At 47.9% G+C, this 18,654-nt stretch overlaps 2 protein-coding genes across 5 annotated transcripts in view; one reads left to right on the forward strand and one right to left on the reverse strand.

Moving 5' to 3' along the window:
* The window catches only part of MCPH1 (microcephalin 1), a 124,486-nt gene that overhangs the window by 41,924 nt on the left and 63,908 nt on the right, over nucleotides 1-18,654 (forward strand). For all 3 annotated transcript variants that reach the window (XM_081129500.1, XM_081129497.1, XM_081129499.1), the window contains one exon: nucleotides 2,246-2,323. In XM_081129500.1, coding sequence (XP_080985626.1) covers nucleotides 2,246-2,323 — 78 coding nt within the window. The remainder of the gene's footprint in view (nucleotides 1-2,245; nucleotides 2,324-18,654) is intronic.
* Nucleotides 4,540-18,654, reverse strand: part of ANGPT2 (angiopoietin 2) — a 44,017-nt gene continuing 29,902 nt past the window's right edge. Inside the window, exons 4-9 of one of the 2 annotated variants that reach the window (XM_081129502.1) lie at nucleotides 18,172-18,404; nucleotides 16,395-16,522; nucleotides 11,524-11,625; nucleotides 10,809-10,975; nucleotides 8,029-8,159; nucleotides 4,540-5,450 (exon numbers count right to left, since the gene is read on the reverse strand). In XM_081129502.1, the coding sequence (XP_080985628.1) occupies nucleotides 5,290-5,450; nucleotides 8,029-8,159; nucleotides 10,809-10,975; nucleotides 11,524-11,625; nucleotides 16,395-16,522; nucleotides 18,172-18,404 (922 nt within the window). In that variant the 3' untranslated portion in view covers nucleotides 4,540-5,289. Of the gene's footprint in view, nucleotides 5,451-8,028; nucleotides 8,160-10,808; nucleotides 10,976-11,523; nucleotides 11,626-16,394; nucleotides 16,526-18,171; nucleotides 18,405-18,654 lie in introns of both variants that reach the window. The other variant, XM_081129501.1, reaches the window with a different exon arrangement.

Raw genomic sequence — 18,654 nt, forward strand, 5'->3', positions numbered from 1 at the left:
CAAAATATATTAGTCCACTTACCAAAATTCTGCCGTCGATGCTTATGGTTTTATTTTTATAACATTTAGAGAGGGATAAGCTCGGAGAACATAAATTTCCCCCAGGAGGTTGTTTAAATTCAGTTGGCATTTTAATGTGGATCTGATTTGAGCTGGGATGCCGCACGCATGTTTAGGAGAGATGCCCGGACTCTGCTACGCTGTGTTTCTGACTCTCCTGCTTTGTCACGTTGCCTCATTTCCAGAATGAACCTGATTTTGAAACTTTACGTCTTATTTCCTGGGCTAATCATATGAACTTGTGGGGAACCTACATGTTGCTGGTGTGTCTCTGTATGTGATCATGCACATCGACTGATAGAAATAAGGCAAACACTGTCACTTAAGTGTTCCTAACCACCCAGACAGAGCCGAGCGGAAAAATAGTTTTAGAGTAAAGTGACCAGGTTCCTAATACCTTCTTCCATTGAACTTCTTAAGTATTTTTTTTTTGTAATGTTGGTTAGGCAGTAAAAATCGGGGAGGCAACAAAAGTGACCTAATTGGCAAAATGTTTATGTACCCATAGATCTAATTGAAGATGAACAGTGTCCCTGAGAACACAGCTCATTACTTTCTTTCTCCAATGGAGACCGATTTTCCCGCGTTCTACTCCATTCCCATTAAATCATTGTGGGCCCAGTGCCCCAGGAGCTCTTTTTCCTGTCTTTTCTGGCTTGTCTTCTGATTCTCCTCCCAATAGTGCTTTTGCCCCTTGTTAATGCCCCTGAGCACACAGAGGTAGAAACAGGGCACCTATTGTACCCAATGGATGTAGCCAACCCTGTTTCCCACCCCTTCTCCCGTAGCATCCTCCCCACTCGCTCGCTCTTGGCCTGAAGAGCTCTTACTCCTCCCTGAAGACTCAGTTTCAAACATCAGCCCGTCTGCGGACCCTGTCTCCCTTCTACACTGAGTCACTTTGCGTCCTCCTGTGGGCTCCCACAGCCCAATTCTGGAGAACCCCTGCCTGTGGTGTGCCTTCGTGCCACCCACAGAGCGTGACCTCCTAGGGTTTGGGCTTGTTTCTTGGACCTAGAGTGGGATCTTACTCGTAACAGATGAACGGAGAGTGAGCAAAAAGAAAGGGCTGTTGAATAAACGAATGTGTCTGTTGGACCCAGACCGGTGCTGGGAAGTAGCATTCAGGTTCCATATCCCGCTCCCGTCTTCATTCCACCAGCACACTCACTTCTTAGGAACGAAGTGTTGCTGTCTCATGTTGGATGATACTAGCTTTAACATATAAAAAGGGAAATATTTAAGACTAGGTTTCCATAGATGGTTCTGAACCTTAGAAACTACCAAAAAGGAAGACTTCAGCCTCATTTCCAGTAAGTCTGCGAGAAGGGTGTAAGTTTTGCGTAGCCACTCAGAAAGAAAGAATGGACTCAATGAATGTGAGAAGTGAAATTATAAAGAGATAAACGTGAGTTAAGTAATGACTATTTTAGTTGTAAAATGCTACTGTAGCATAGAAACATACAGATTTTGAGGCAGTTTGATCATAGAGCAGAGATGGCTGCACAGTTTCAAATATTGTTGAGTTAAAAGGAAAATGTGATCATTTGAAGATGTGTGGGTTCAGATGAGGATGATGGTGGTGGTGGTGATGGTCGTGATGATGATGGTAGTGATGGTGGTGATGATGATGGTGGTGAAAGCTTGTTTATGGGATATTTTACTCTTTAGAAGTCTGGGAAAGACTTCACATGTGCTGTGGAGAAATTCTCCTGAAAGTTTTAGTTAATGTTAGAAACACAGTCACATACCAAAGGATTGCTTTTTAAATTTAGGCTTATGGTCTGTCTTCTCCTAATTTATGTGTTGTTGTTGTTTTAATTAATAAGATTCTGGAATAATTACTGAGCATTGTCTATAATGACTCCTTAAATTGGAAACTGGGAATTTGAAAAAGTAGGTAGTATTTCATATGTTTAGAAACAGGGTGGTGTCTAGCATTTGGCCTCACTAGGATAAGAGCCCTGATTTCTAGTCGTGAGACTTATTAATATGACGTTTACGCAGCCTGGAGATTCTGAGGGCCCCTCAAGTGTTTGAGACACATCTGCTTCTGATCTGTGGGGTGTGTACTCACTGCTGCATTTTTCATTTGTTTTGTTTTATGTTCTGTCTTCTAAGTGGATTATTATCCCTTGAGAGTTTAATAAATGTTAAAAATGTCCTGCTTTTTGTGTCATTGTAGGTGCTGTGGTCTTTGGAAATGGGTCATTGGATATCTGAGGAACCGTTCGAACTTTCCGACTCCTTCCCTGCGGCTCCCGTAAGTCAGACTTTATTTTGTGATGGGAAATACAGTTGGTGTTCTTGAGAAATTATTATTAGCATAGCTATAAACTCAAGTATTTATTACATCAAGAACAATGATGCCCATAACTAAGAAGACATTCACAGAACTTAACACTTTTTATCTATTTTTGAAAACAAATATGAGAATGTGAGAATGTTCTGCAAAAAGTTGGCGAGGGATGCTGTCTCAAAAAATTTTAACAACAGAAGTCCTCAGGACTGAGAAAAACAAAAATGAAAAAGACTGGATTCTTGAGATGGTAGTATTATATCTTGCTTATAGCTTTAAAAGATAACACTGTTACTGCCCATGGGGATAGAACGGCTAGGTATAAAAATTTTGGCTTGCCAGCATTATGATGTGGACTTTATGTTTTGATATTTTTCCTAAACTCAGCTTCAGCTTTATTGAATTTTAAGTATTTTGAATGCCAACGGAAGGGTTCCAGGTTTTGATTTTTAGGGGAAGATTAGGAATAATCTAGTAGGTAATTTCAGGTCACTTGGAAGCAGGGACTGTGCAGAAGCTGGCTTTCATTTTCAAAAACTGATTTGTGATGGTTTATTTATTCAAAAGGCTATTACCTGAAAGATAAATGGTGGTTTTTATCTGTGACCAGTCTTCATGTGGTTTTGGCTGTTTTGAGTGTGACGTGTGATTATCACATGACAAGAAGTTGACCTCTGCCCCAGATTGCTGTGGTTTTCAAGGTTGTTGGGTTGTTTTGTTTTCATTTTTAAGATTACTGCTTTGATTTCCTGTCAACTCTATAAATGTTTTCTTAAGGAGAGAAAAAATTCCTCTCCGCAAGACTCTCTGAAATGCCATGTAAGGGACTGAAGCATAGAGAGAAAACACCAATTCCCCGATTCTCTGTAGTCGAGAGTATGTGACCCTGAATCACAGTGCGGCTCACCTTTCGAATTCCTATAACCTGCCTGTGTGGCGAGTGATGTAAATTGTGTCGTCAGTTTCTCCCTGATCATCTTCCCCACTCAGTGTCTGCCCTGTGGTCCTCCAGATCCCATGGAAACTTACTGTTCCTTTTCAACCAGTGATATGTTCTCATCAGATGTTCTTTAACTCATACGAAGCAGACACCTCTGTTGAATGTGTAGAGTCTTACTTGTGATAAGAGGAGGTTCCTGTTCATATGCTGCTGAGAGAGTGGAACACAGTGGATCGAGGAGAGCGCCCTACCCTTGCAGAGTCCATAGATTGACTCACTTGTGGAATGTTCTAGCACTGAGTTCGGGTGGGGTGGGCCCGCTAAGGTCAGATAAGTCAGAGGAGAGATATGAACTAAAGGACACAATGTGTAGCACAGTATAAGGGAGGCAGACATAAAGTGAATGCTGGTTGCAGGTGAGGCTCTGTGCTTCCTGAACCGAGTCAAAAGCAGATGTGAGAAACACACTTCCAGATTATAGTGCTGTCCACCAGTGTCCACTAGTGCTCACCATGCTATGAAAACCTTGGTCAGAGTTAACACTCTAGGAATTAAAGTAGTCCTAAGCTTAGCACCCGTGCTCTCAAAATCTTCTGTACACGTATGATTATACTATAAACATCAGATTTTGGTTTTGCACTTCAGAATACTTTTTAGCCTGGCCAGTGTGGCTCAATGGATTGAGCGTAGCCCCAGGCACCAAGAGGTCGCTGGTTCGATTCCTGGTCAGGGCACATGCCTGGGTTGTGGACTCAATCTCCAGTAGGGGGTGTGCAGGAAGCAGCCGATGGATGTTTCCCTCTCATCGATGTTTCTATCTCTTTCCCTTCCTCTGTCTCTAAAAATCAATGAAAACCTTTTTTTTTTAAAAAACACACTTTTTAAAAAGTGTTCTGGTAAACATTTAAAAAATATCTTACTAATGCAAATTATTTTTTCCCTTACATAACCTCAGGGGGGAGTCTAGCTCGAGAAGTATAACTTCGTACACACTTTAAATGGAAGGGTTTTCTCAGCCACAGGCTAATATTCTACTTCTCTAGGCTACGTGCTTCTAGATGAGAAAAAAGACCCCGTGTTAGGGTAGTGAGTAAAAGATAGTGAAGTGAAGTCTCTTTGTCCTGAAATTAGATGTATAATTTTCTTCATTGGTTATTAGAATTTTCCTTGTCAGGAGGCATGATCAGTTGTTTTGGAGTCAGACTGCAGAATTGTAATTATTATCATAAAAGTCAAATGTAGTCATCTCACCTAATAAGTTATATTTAATTACTAAAAATACCTTCATATTTAACAGGTAGCAACAACAAAAATAGTACAATCTTTACATAACGTAAAAGAATATACATCCTGGGAGATCCTGGAAGTTTCCCATATAAACGTGAAATCTGTATTTGAGCATTAACTTAAAGCTAAGCCGGAAACATGTATGTAAATCTGTTTTCAGAAAGGAAATGTAAAGCACCTAAGAAGAGCAAAAATGTTCATAACCACTTCTCAGAAAGTCCCTGAACCTATATATATATGTATGTGTGTGTGTGGCTTAGAGAGCTCTCTCCCCTTAATTAGATAGCGATGCAGCGTCGAGGACCTGTGGGTATTTACACAGTCTATAAACAGTGCTCAGAGGAATGCAGTCCCGGATTATCTCTGCCCTGGAGCCCAAGTGTCTGTTTTCCAGTTATTCACTGATGGCCTCGCACATGAAGTTCTTGGGGTGACAGCAGCGTCTGTGGACCATCAGTCTCATTCGCGAGTTACACTGGTCTCTGTAGATGTCCTGCCAGGTCACAAGGTGAAGGTCTGGGGTGTGCTTTGGTTCGCTGAGTGGTGCAGGTGTCAGTGGTGGAGTTTGGAGGCTCTGATTCAAGCCCGCGGGCAGGTGTCCATCTGAGGGGCAGAGGGGACCAGATGCAGCTGCATCCTTTAGCGCTTCGGAGTCGAGTCTCTGACGGCCGTGCAGTGTACCACCCTTGGGTGTGTGCAGCATTCAGAAATCCGCGGGCCGGATCATCATGGCAGTGGCCTTGAGTGAGTAGCCCGACCCCTTCCAGTAGTACCACTTAATGCCATTGAACCTGTTCATGTTCTGCCTCTGTGGGTAGTACATTCCGTTCAGGTTGGAGGGGCCACAGGCATCGAACCACCAACCTGTGAAAGTAACACAGAAGGAATTAGGAGCTGGGTCACCCTCACTGCCTCCCCATCTCACCGTGAGTCAGGGACCCTGGACTCATCCAGGAGGCACATTCCCTGCATTTTAAATGCACGCGTGTTCCTGGGTGTGGCGTGTGCTGTGTTGGCAGATGGGAGGGGACGCTGTGCACCTTGCATAGGTGAAACCACAGCTCCGTGATGGCAGGTGTTTGTACAAGGGGTGTTTTCACCACTTGCTCTGTCTGCGTGCAAAGGCCAGCAGCCACAGCCACGAGCAGGAGGCCGGCTCCCACAATCCCAATGTCACAGCGTGCGGTAGGGCAGAAAGGATGGGCATGAAAAACAGGCCTTGTGGACTGCTCTCATCGGGCCACAGTTCCTTTCCAGTTCCAGCGACACGGTGACCTGGATTGATTCAGGCCTCCCTCCTACCAGAGAAATTCTTTTTGTTTAAAATATAACCCCAAGTTTTAAGTGCCAGTGGAGCTGGATAAAAAAAAGAGAAATTTAAAGCTATAGTGGTGTGCTCACTAAGTGAAGCCAGGGGGTGAGTGGGTGGCACAGAGTCGGGGGGTGGGTCCCCATCCGCACCCCAGTGCCTGGGCTGGGCTCTAACCCTGACCCAGAAGCCGCAGTATGCTGAAAATGTGTTTGCAGGAAGGGCGTGGCTGTATACACACATGCATTGATCCTAAAACACTGGGTTTGAGGGACAGAGAGTAAGATGCCATCTATACAAAATTTTTAAAATACAGAAAACAGAATTATTGATATTTCATACTTAGTAAGATAAATAATGTGAATGAACCTCAATGCAGTGGGTTGCTCAGGGACGGGGTCAGGAGAGCAGCTTTAGCTGTATCTGGACGTTGGATTTCTTTAAAAAATATTCAGATGTGATATTTATGTTATGTTATATTGTTTATCCATTTGCCTGTGGTCACCAGTTATTTCATCCTGGTGCCTAAGTCTTCCCTGATGGAAAACAGCTCCGGGACTTTAGTTTACTCAGATTAATGTCAGCTTGATAAGACTTTTGTGTGTTTTACTCAGAACCCTTCAGAATACTCAGAACTGTCCCAGGATCATAGATCTGCCCATTCCAGAGCCCGCTGTCTTACTCAGCTCTGGGGTTCACTGCCCATGCAGACACCTGGCTGGTCATGCGGGGGTGATGCCGGGCCTGAACCCTGGGTCAGACTCTCACCTTGCAGCTGGAGCTGCCCTGGTGTCACCCTCGGGCTGTTGTTTCTGTCCACTCTACTCGCAGCCCTAACTCTTTCTTCGAGTAAATAAATACATTGCTTCCTTGGTGGGTGAGGTCCCTCTCTTCCTCTCTCTGGGTTTGGTGTGGGAGCAGCAGGTGGAAGGCAGGACCGGGGGTGTTTGGCCCCCGCCCCCCTTCCTCTCTGTTGCTTTACAAGGGTGGCTGTGGTCGGACAAGGACAACAGGCAGCTTCCCCTCGTTGATGGAATTACTGAAATAATGCGGCTAATTGGGAAGGCCTGTGCGTCCGACTTACCTCTCCACCCACAGTGTTAATGACTTTAAGGACAGGAACATGACTGAGTTTCCAGTTATTTTCATAAACCCTTCCTTTTGACTGAAGTGCAGACACCCAGTGGGCCGGGCTCCTTGCCTTGTGTTTATGGAGCACGGACCACAGCTCTTACCTGGGTGCCCCAGGGGGTAGTGCGTGAACTTCTGTCCATCCAGCTCACAGTCTACACTGCGTTTCTGCATCCCCACCCAGCCTGCCTGCTGCCGAGCTCCCCTGGCTGTTGCACCACCGCAGTGTCTTCAGAATTAACTGGACAGCATTTGTCAGGCTGTTTTCTCTCCTCAGTTACTATTGAGTGGCTCCAGTTATCCTATTTTAAACTTTTGGAGATCGGAAGGAGTGTTTCTTGGCGGTAGGCTCCTATCACTAAACTAGGTATTTCTGAATGGAGGTCTAGCCTTTTAAAGTGATGGTTGCTGCAGCCATAGGCTCAGAGGTGGGTGTGTTTCCATTTTTTAAAAGCAGTCTGACGTGAAAGGTGGGAAACCAGAAGAATCTGAAAATAAAGGCCTTGACTTAAAGCAGCCTGTTCATTTTAATTTGTGAAAGCAGGATAGTTCATCAGTTCCTTTGTGTTTGTGTGTATTTGCTATATATTAATGAAATCCTCTAATAAAAGATAACTGAAAATTCTTTGCTGAACAGTAAGTTATTTGTAAACATTTCTATAGCGGTGACTCTATTACACTTTGAGTTGCCATTTTGACTCTTTAACCTTTTTAATAAGAATGAAGCCAGGCCACCTGTCTGGCTTCTGACACTCGGGGAGCACAGCCTGGGGACGGCTCGCTGGCTGCCCCAGCCCTTCTTGCCAGGCAGGCCCTGGACAGACCCGGCTGCTGCCGACACTTCCAGCTCAGCAGGCTGACAAAGCGAGAAGCATCTCTCACCACCAGGCCAGCATGTCTAGTTATGAAGTTTGGACACTGTCACCCATCACAGGTCGAAGTCCAGCCGGCCGGCCCTCGTGCTTGAGGCCTCTTTGCCAACACAAATAGGAAGCGTCCTACCTCCTGTGAGCATCTGGGAGCATTTGCAGATGCACTTGTCCTTGTCGGCGTCCTTTGTGCTAAAGTCATTTCCTGGTTGGCTTATGCTGCTGATTTTGCCGGCTGTCCCCGTGAGTCCTTTAAGGTGAATCCTGTAAGCGTGCAAAGGGGGGAAAAAGCAGTAATTAGCTCGGGCTGTCGATCTACCGTAGTGGAAAGTTTTTATAAAGGATTCCATTCTGCCGAGAGGCATTGTGGGCTGGCTGGTGCACTTGGGACAGAGCCCTTCGCACTGGTATAAACAGGAACCAGCTTATCATCGAATCCTTAGGCAGAGAGGGATGTTTTCGAGGAACCTTCGATGCAGGTCATTTGCACAGCATCATTGGGGAGGGACTCAGGGACCCTTCCATTTATCTTCCTGCTGCTTTGAGATAAACAGGAAGTGGGGCTGCGGTGTGGGCGGTCCTCTCTCCAGGTATGAGACATCACCCAGATAGAAATGAGAGCCTTCGGGTGCCAGGACAGCCTCAGGCACCATTGTTTTCAGTGGGTTGGTGGGGGTGAGGAGACCAGCAGGCAACAAGGAATGATCATAGAATTTGAGTTGAAATCTGCAGAATTGAGTCAAAATAAGTCCTGATGGCTACTTAGCCTTGTGTCTGTATAGTAAATAATACACCTGCTAGACACAGAGAAGGGAATAAAGGTGCTGATAAGTTAGACAGCAGGTAGTAGCCCATCCTTTTTGAGGATTGTAGATGTCTGGCTTGCCCCAGCTCCTGTGTGCTGGGGAGGAGAATGGACGGGAGAAGGTATGGAAACCCTGCTTCAGGGGTACCATGGGCAGCAGCTGGGCCCAGTGCAGCCGAGAGCAGGGTTCATGTGCCATGTGTGGCTGCAGGATGCAACACTGCTGGGTTGGTGGGTGGAGTTTGGAGCCTGGGGCATTGAGTCTGCCCGTCCTGGGGATCCCACAGAACGGAGCCCTGCAAAATCTCAGGGAGACCTGCACTTTCATCCCCCAGACGATGCTCGTCTGTGACACCGCTCACGTTGGCTGACCGTTACCCTAGGAGGAGTGTAACTTCCAAGAATTCACGTTGGAGCAAGGGTGGAGAAGAGGGGAGGGTCACTGGGACTGACCAGGCTCTGCCTCATCGGTGTATTTTTCAGTTTCTGACACTTAGGGACTGTTTCTTTAGAAAAAGCACCGCAGTTGTATATAATGTTGACATTCCGAACCATTTGTGGTTATTCTAAGTTTCACTCACGTAGTAGTTCTCTTATCACATGGGCATGTTTTATTAGAAGAATAATTTTTTTCAGTGTAATATCTGTCTTACTCCGCCAAGTACATTAAGCTTAGCTTTAAACAAATGTGCGCTTTATAAAATGGTGTATCCAGAAACTGATTTACATTTCTAAAGGAAATCTCTGTTGTTAACTAACTCAGATTTAAATATTTTCATGTCAGCAGACGAGGGTAATGACCCATCTGTAAAATCTTCTTATGTAAACAGCCTAATCCTTAATGTCTGTTTCTTTTTTTAAATTCCTCTGTTGTAGATGCCTAACTGTTGCCAGTTGAAACAATATTTAGCTTGGAGGTAAAACAATGACCAACAGCTCGTGTAAAAATTCCTGGAAGGTTCCTCTCTCTGGAGTGTCCTTGGAGCTGGGGTGAGGCCCAGACACCTGTCTTGTCATTGATCTGGGCCATGGCCTCTCCGGGGACCCCGCTCTGTCTGTGATGTGCATCTACCGACCGTTTCACTGACTTCCTGTAGCTCAAGTTAGTGCTGATTGGATGAGATTTATCTGTTTTCAAAGGTGCTTCTGCATTTCTGTCTGCTCTTTGCAAAGCAGGCCTAATGTACAGGGCAGTTTTCAGGTGGTGGTTTAGGCAGCTGACTCCACCCTCTCCTGTGCTGTACATTGTGGTCTCCCCAGGGAAGCCAGCTCCAGAGCTGCGGAATTGTGTTCCCTTGAGCAGAGGGTCCAAGCTGGGCATCGATGGGGTTTAGGTGGGGCTGGAGGCTGGACTATGGCAGTTTCGTGTAAGGTCTCATTGCGTTTGGTTCACCTCTGACCTCAGCAGGTATTCCACGTGGGCTTCATGGTCAAACACACTACCTGTCTGCTCTTTAGGCTCCTTCGGGGCATAGTGGTGGCTGAACTGTCTGTGGGCCCTCGCAAACCAGCTCCTTGCATTTCTGAGTTCCTCCTTGTGTAACTAGGTACCCACAGGTGCCTTTTCTGTTCGAGCCTCACACCGCAGATCCTTGGGGTCCGGCTTTCAGACCCCTGGCTGCTCTGTCTCTGCTGTCACCGTGGTTTTGAGCCAGAGTGAATTCCGGGCCCAGGTTGCCCTGCTTTCCTTGGAACATTCATGGCTAGCGCCCCCAGCTAGTGGACAAGGTAAGTGCTAGGACAAGCTGCCACAGAGAGCAGGGGAGGTGACCGCAGACCCTCCCCAACTGTCCCATGGAATTCTGTCACTTTTTAACTTGGCAATTCACCCTGATTTTGGGGTGGAACTTAACAACTGGATGTGTTTAAACTACAGAAAGACAGATTTAACTTTTAAAGCCTTTTGGTAAAAAACAGTAGTCATAGGTGTACATCTGTTAGGATGTTGTCCCTACTCTACTGTGAGGACACCCCAGGCTCCACAGATGGCTGTCGAATGCCTGGCATTGGCCGCTGCTCATCTGCGCATGAGGACATAGAGCAGGCACAACAGACAGACCCCGTCCTCAGGAGGCGTTAGCATTTTCAGTAGTCTAGCGTTTCCTTACCTGTAGTTGAGGTCCTCGCCTGAGAGATAGAAGTGGTCATACAGGGCCTGGGCCTCCTTGCCCTCCCAGTCGGTGAGGCGGATCCTCAGCACGTAGTGCTTCTGATTGGTCACTTGTGAAACAAACTCGTTTCCCAGCCAGTGCTCGCCCGAGGGGTTCCCGAAGCCCTGCGAGCCAAGAGTCAGGGTCAGCCCCTCACTCATTTCCCTCGTGTGTTTGAAACCAGTAGCCCATCAGTCTAACCCCGGTAATTATCGGATAGAGGTTCCACAGAAACCCTTCCCTGTCCTGGGAAAATGTGAGGTTCTTCACATGAGAATGTTGATCTGTAAAGGCCAATTTTAAGAAACTAAGCTGTTCTGGGAAGGAAGTTGGTGTTAGAGTAATTAGAACAACATGGGGAACCACCAACAGAAGCATCAGCACAAACAGCTATGGGTGCGTTAGACGCGTGAAGGGCTCACCGGCAGCGTGAGCTGCCCTTGAAAGCAGCCTGGGGCTCGTGTGCCTTTGTTTCGATAGAGGGTTGGTGTTACATTGACGGGACCATTCTGTAACGGGGGGGACCAACACACAGGTAAAGGAACCCTTTGGTTTAAAAAAAGAATTGTCTCAAGTCATTGGTTAGTTTGGATTAGTGGTGACAGTTCTGCAGATCTTGAAAGTTACTTTTCACAAAGAAAATTACTTTCAGATGGTTTAATAAGATTCATACCACTTTGTATTCTTTCCACGTCCTCTGAAAGTCGACGCTGCCATCCTCCCGGCGCTGAAAGATGGTCCACCCCCCTCCGGCAGTCTCCATGTCACAGTATGCCTGCCAACAAGAGGGCATGGTTACTGCGTGCAGATCCATGGCCCAGGTCTTGCTGCCCAGCAGCATTGCTGACAGGGTCCTTTGGGGTAAATCTCTGTGGTCTTCCAAGAAACAGATGGTTTTAAATAAATTGAAAACCATGGATTTAGAAGGATGAAAAATAAACAGTAATATAACAATCTAGTGATGAAAACACGACTTTCTTGTCACCTGGCTTAGGCCGAAGACCCACCCAGTGGCTGACCTCAGGGGTTGCTGTTCCTCAGAGAGTCGCTGTGAATGGGATCTCCTGCAGGTTGGCCCAGACCTCTCATCTCAAATCTATGCAAGCGCATGGACCCCATGCACATCCCTAAACACCTGTGTGATAGTCAACTCTGCCGGAGTGATGTAATGGGGTCCTCTGGCTATTAGGGTTCCAAGCACTCCTGTTATATGACGGGTCGTGGGGCTGTCCTCCTTTCTCTGTGGGGTCAATTCAGGATTGTTGGCCTGTCCCTCAGCTCGAGGGGCCTGTGGGACCCGAGCATGGCCTGGCCGGGCTGCCCAGGGTCATGAGGCAGGGTCCCTGCACTCTGCTCACTGCCCATGGCAGTCCTCCTCCCAGCTCTTTGTTCCTGCTTTCAGGCCAGCTTGGAGGGTTTAAACTTTGTTCAGAACATGGAATTCTTTCCTGGGCTGAGTGTGCATGCTAAATTTCAGCTCAGCTGGAGGCTTTCTATGAAATTAAAAACCCCTGAAAATGAGATAACATAAATAGTTTTAAATAATGAGGTTATAGTAGAACGAAAGAACTTTCCCGAAAGAGAAGATAAATTTCCTACAGCATAGCAGGTAGGAGATGTGAAAGTCAGGGCTCACAGCCCGTGAGGAACAGCCTTGCTTTGATGCTCTCCCTGGTTTTTCCGGTGATAACGGCGAACATTTCGGCAGAGTGAGTTTAGAGGTGGTGCCCTGTGAGTTAAAATCCTAGCGAGTGGGGCCGAGGTGAACCAGGGAGGCACCTGGACGTGCTCTCCCACGCTGAGGGCCCACCTGCTGCCCAGGCCCCCCCGGGGTGGACCCTGCTGCCCGGGGCTTTTCTCTCCCAGTCTCTCCCTTTGGAAATATGTTCCATTAAAAGGAAAGTCACGTTATTAAAAATAAAATGCTTTTCCCATTTTCAGTTGATCAGACATAGGACACTGATCTGCAGGAGGGAGCCCTGCGCCCTGTGCTGGTGTCAGCGTCCTTGTCAGAGGTCACAGCTACCGCTGTGCACTGTGTGCCCAGCTCCACAGAGGTCCACGCTCACATTTGCCTGACAGCCGCTCGGCGTTGGTGCTAATTGGGTTCTCATTTTTGGAGCAGAGAAGGTTTAGTCCAGTCACGTTCATGTCGTCACTTAGCTGTTAGGTGGGATGTAGGATTTGAGTAGCTCTTTGGTTCCTAATCATATGATATTTTCCACCACACTGCCTCCAGAAACGGAAATGTGGCCCTTTGCTAACAGGCGAGCAGCCCCTCAGTTCAGTTCCATGTTGAAGTTGGTCCACAAACAGTCCCCCTCTCATTTGCCCGTGGTCCACAAAGTGGTCCATCCTGCTCACATTCTCCAGTGTCTTTTTAAAATCCACTCGGTATACCAGCTACATAAGCTGCCTTGGTTTGCAAGGTTGTATATGTGCAGAAATGTTCATCCCCCCAAATCCCAAGCGGCGTTTGGTGGGCAGACAGGATTGATGTGATTCCCAGGGACTCCGTCCTTGTTCCAAGAACGTGAGGTCCTCTGATGTCACCGTCACCGTCACTGTTGTGAAGTCACTGATGTTAACATCAGAAGCAGCTCATGGCGTTCTGTAAACCAGTCAACGCTCTGAGATGGCCAAGGGTCACTGTAGGTGCGTGAGCGGCGGCAGCCACACTATTCTCTGACTCCGCTGTTAGAGCACTTTCTTAACGTGACTTTGTCCAGATTTTAAAGGAACAGAGCTTATGAAAACCTAAGTAATGCAGCTAATTGGGTTGTGGAACTTTCAGAGAGAGTTGTCCATGTAGCCAGAGGCACTGGGTAGAGATGAGAAAGCAGATAGTACCAGGATGGGGGAGCTGGGCCCTCAGACAGCGCCTAGGACCTCGGGACCTCATGCCAGGCCTCAGCCCCAGGGCGGTTAGTACTGTGACCAGCGCACTGTTGCACGGTTCAGGGGCTAGGGGCTTGCTTCACAGCTCAGTGTCTCCTGGCAAGTAATGCTCAATTTCAAGGTTATGCCGCAGCTCTGAGGCCACGGCAAAGGGCCGATTTAACAGCAAACACAAACACAGATAACGTTAGGAGACAGGTATTCGTGAAATTGGGGAAGGAACTGTTAGGTCTCCAACTGGCAGACATACACGAGTGCCTCCCATACACTCCATCCCACAGGGTCTGTCTGTACAAAGACCTAATGAGGTTTTCAAAAGCAAAGTTGAAATATTTAGGCCCTTTAGGAAAAGATCTCCCCAAACTCTCCTGAACGTTCCTGTCCTGAATTAGCTGAAATGGCGTAATTGATGCCTGCCAGCAGACGCCGTCCCCTGGTGTCCGTGGGCACTCACAGTGGTGACCCCTTTGTTCATAAGACAGATGGAGCATCAGGTCCCGTCCTGGGGCTGCTGCTCCACTGTGACCCCAGATCATTCTTTGAGACTGGGGGTGGGGGGGGTCACATCATGTTACAGGTCAAGAAACGGTTCACACCGCTTAGACAACTTACTCAGCGGCCTGTGCCAGAGATTGGCAGGGCCAGAATTTAACCCAAATTTGTGGGGCTCCCTCTTCTAGATCAGACTGTGAGTTACGGAGTATTGTCTGGAAGGGAATGGAAGTAACTTGATCTGGACCATTTCTTTAGAGATAAGGGAATTGCGGTCTGGAAGATTGTTGCTCCCTGCCCTGTGCATGAGTTACTGCAGATGTTTGAAAGGAACACAAATCTTAACGGTTCCAGCCGTGGCCAGAGACTGCTGGCATCCCCGAGTCCTGCGTGTCTCCCTCTTGCTGCCACACACCTCGAGAGGCCGTCTCGAGAGGTTGGTCTCGTGAAAACATGAGCACAGCAGCGGCCTGGCGACTATCCTTCTGGACCTGTGTCAGTCATGGTCACATTTCACTCGGATCTTCTGTCACTCCTGTGCCAAGAAGAGCCCCACATCTGGTAACAGACGAGCATCCCAGGAGTGTTGTGAACACCAGGCTTAGAGGGGTGAGAGGCTCAGCACGGCATCTGCCCATTTCCTCACCTGCAGTACAGTGTTTGGGGTATTTCCTCTCCTAATGCACTGCTTCTAGGGCACCAGCGACATTAGCTGGTTCCCACAGTTGATTTAAAGCAGCACGAATGAATACAAAGGTTTCTTTGGAAAGTATTATCTTCAGTAACAATATTTGTCTTTTAAACTCATAATCAGGTTATGTTACCATTTCAAGCCCATGTCTTTAAACCCTTAATACTTATACTTTTAATAAGTTTTTCTTTGTTACTATGCTGAGGAGAATAGTAAGTCAAAGATAACACTTCCGGGGGGTCTCTAAAGTTTCCTTTTTGATACAGTATCGAGTACCTTTTCCATAAGTGTTTATATTCAGTGTGTAGCTGCTTTCACAGTTAGATGCAAACATGTTTATAGACATTCACTATATACAGTCACCCAGCATTTACTAACTGATCCTCTTGCAGTGTTATCCCAGCTTATCAGACCTCTAAGAAAAGCCACACTGCAGCAGTCCCTGGGGAGAGATGTTTTGTCTTCTTTAAAAGTGCAGTGTCTCCCAGCACCCCTGTGGGAGCCCCGAGCACCCAGCGCTCCAGACTGGGTCCAGGACCACTGGAAACCACTGATAGAGCTGAACTCTGGCCTCTCCTGGTGGCAGGTCCCCTTGTCACTTTGCACAGTCATGGGGGCAGGGGGGCCACACTTGAGTAAGTTCTGTGTCCTGGGGAGGACACTGCTCTGTGATGCTGCATGTTCACGTTCCCACCACAATAGCCTGTGGGAGCAGCCTCTCCAGAAGTCCTCTGGGTGTGGCCTTGGGCTCCTGGGTGTCCCCAGACCCTCAAAACAAGTCCACAGGCTGACATTGTTTCCATAGTAACACTGAGACCTTTGCCTTTCCCGCTGTGTTTGTGTTTGCGGCGAGTGAGTGTTTGTGTTTGTGAGTGTGTGAGCCTGCGAGTGCCTGGCATGGAGCAGACTACACTAGAGAGCTGGGTTCCTGCCACACACTCACAACGGGGGGCCGACCCCACTCAGGCTGTCTGACAAAGCAGTCAGAGTAATTTCACAAAACCTGCGCTGCGGAGCCCACGCCCCCTCGCATGTGTGCAGGAGGAGACATGTCTAGTCACCTGCACACAGGATACCTACCATGCTTGTCCCGGGGGACAGCTCCTGGGAGCACGGTTTAGGTGCAAGCTGGTGGGCCCTTTCAGGGGTGGAATACCATTGTTACTTGAAATAACGACTGAAAGATGAACTATGGTTATTCATTGGAAGACATTTTCTTTAAACTTAACCAAAGAGCCTTACTTCAAGGAGGACAGCTGACGGCACCCACAGCCAAGCCCAAGGCCAGGCGAGGGTAGGAGCTAGGATGAGCCAGAGCCCCGCCCGGCATGGTGGGCTCCCGGGCAGTGTCTGCAGGAGCTCGGACCTGGGGCCCAGCTGGTCCTGTGCGAGTGAGGCCGGGCGGTCCCAGGCTGTGTGACTGCTTACAGCTGGGGAGTGACGCCTGGGAGGGAGCACCCTACCTTGATCTCCTCTGTGGAGTTGGGGAACGTCAGCGTGTAGACCCCGCTGGTGGTCAGGCCCGACTTGAAGGCTTCCGCGCAGTCCCTGAAGGCCACTCGTTCCTCCTTAGCCGCAGGGGTGCGCTTGGCTGCTTTAGAAAATAGAAGGGTTCGTGTGGGTTCATGGAAAGATGAAGGCTGGATCTCGAGGTGCTCTCACTTGGGAGGTTTTATGACATTTGAATTCTTGTAGGAAGTAAAAAGGATGTGCCCATTTCTCCCCTTCCCAAGAAGGTTCCCCTTCTGTCTGTTTTTATTGACTCTCCGCGACCATTGCCAGTCGCCCACACGCCGTCTGTCCTCAGCTGCGTGTGATGCAGTACTTCTCAGTCAGCTCTCATAAACTGGCCCTTTTTAAAACCCTCCATCCTGAGGAGAACCAGATAAAGTTATTGCAGAACGAAAGAACCGCCTGGAAACAGCTCCCTGCCAGCGGCCGCACGCAGGCCCTCGGCCACCACGCTGCCGAGACCCCGCTTACACTTTCCCTGTCTTTCTACGTACCTGAGGCCATGTCTTTATGTGCTTCTGTAGACTGTTGGGCTAAGACATTTAGTGTTCTTTGAATTTTTAACAACTGTCCCATAATACTTTGTGTTAAAGGGGAACCTAATATTTATTTACCTATGTCTTTGAAATTCTTCATGTAAGTTTAAAATTTCCAGGACTACGAAATTTTTTCAAATTTGAACATTTAGCCCTGGCCAGTTTTCTCAGTGGTGAGAGTATCGGCCCACTGACTGAAGGGTCCCGGGTTTGATTCTGGCCAAGGGCACATACCTGGGTTGCAGGCTCCATCCCCGCCCTTCAGGGCACATGTGGGAGGCAACCAATTGGTGTGAGAGACACATTGATATTTCTCTCTCTCTCTTCCACTCTCTCTGAAAAGCAATGGAAAAAATATCCTCAGTTGAGAATTCAAAAAAAATTTTCAGCATTCAGACTTCCCAATCCTTTTTTGCAACATTAAAAAACATGAGTGTGTGTGTCTTTGTGTGTATCTGTGTGTGCATGTGAGTGTGTGTATCTGTGTGCATGAGTGTGTGTATGTGTGCATGTGCATGTGTGTCTGTGTGAGTTTGTGTGTATCTGTGTGTGTGTGTATCTGTGTGTGCATGTACCTGTGTGAGAGTATCTGTGTGTGTGTGTGCATGTGAGTGTGTGTGTGAGAGAGTATCTGTGTGTGCATGTATCTGCATGTGAGTGTGCGTATCTGTGTGCATGTGTGTGTGTCTGTATCTGTGTGTGCGTGTGTGTATCTGCATGTGTGTGTGCATGTGTGTGTATCTGTGCATGTGAGTGTGTGTGTATCTGTGCATGTGTATCTGTGTGCATGTGTGTCTGTGTGTGCATGTGTGTGTCTGTGTGTGTATCTGCGTGTGAGCGTATCTGTGTGCATGTGTGTCTGCGTGTGTGTGTGTATCTGCGTGTGAGTGTATCTGTGTGCATGTGAGTGTGTGTGTGTCTGTGTGAGAGTATCTGTGTGTGTGTCTGTGTGCATGTGTGTATCTGCATGTGAGTGTGTGTATCTGATTGTGCATGTATGTGTGTGTGTGTCTTGAGTGTGTGTATGTGTGTGCGTGTGTGTGTGCATGTGAGTGTGTGTGCGCGCACGCGCACGCTCACAGTGTTTACCTGCCTTTCATTGGAAAGACCAACCCCCACACAGCTCTCTGGCCCGGCTGGGGTGGGCATGTAGGTGCACACCTCATTCGAAGTGGCGTGTGAGCTCACTTACCGCCGGGCGTGGACACCATGGTCAGCAGGCTGTGCACCGTCTCCATGAGGTCGTGCTGCTGCTTCTGCAGGGCGGAGTTGTTCACCGTGGCCGTCATCAGCTGCTTCTCCAGCTCCTCGATGATGGAGTTCTGCTTGGACACTAGGGCCTGCAGCTGGTCTTTCTCGTCCTTCATGGACTGGAGCTGGACAACGTGCTTGTCCTCCATGTCCAGCACCCTCTTCTCCAGGAAGCTTGTGGGGAAAGCGCGGCTGGTTAGGGGGGTGCTCTGTGCACCTCCGCGCCCAGCGCCATGCGCCCATTGGCCTCATAGCCCTCACACTATCATTTGTACCTTTGAATTTCTACTTCTCCAAGGCGCATGTTCAGATGTCAGAGAAGTTACAAAGTAACAAGATGTTGCCACCGCCCTGTAGGAGCTCTCAGGCTCCCTCCATAGACTGGACAGGTGGCTGTGACATAAATGGGACTTAGATACGAGAA

This window comes from Miniopterus schreibersii (genome assembly GCF_964146895.1).
Source record: "Miniopterus schreibersii genome assembly, chromosome: 2".
In the NCBI taxonomy this organism is placed as follows: domain Eukaryota; kingdom Metazoa; phylum Chordata; class Mammalia; order Chiroptera; family Miniopteridae; genus Miniopterus; species Miniopterus schreibersii.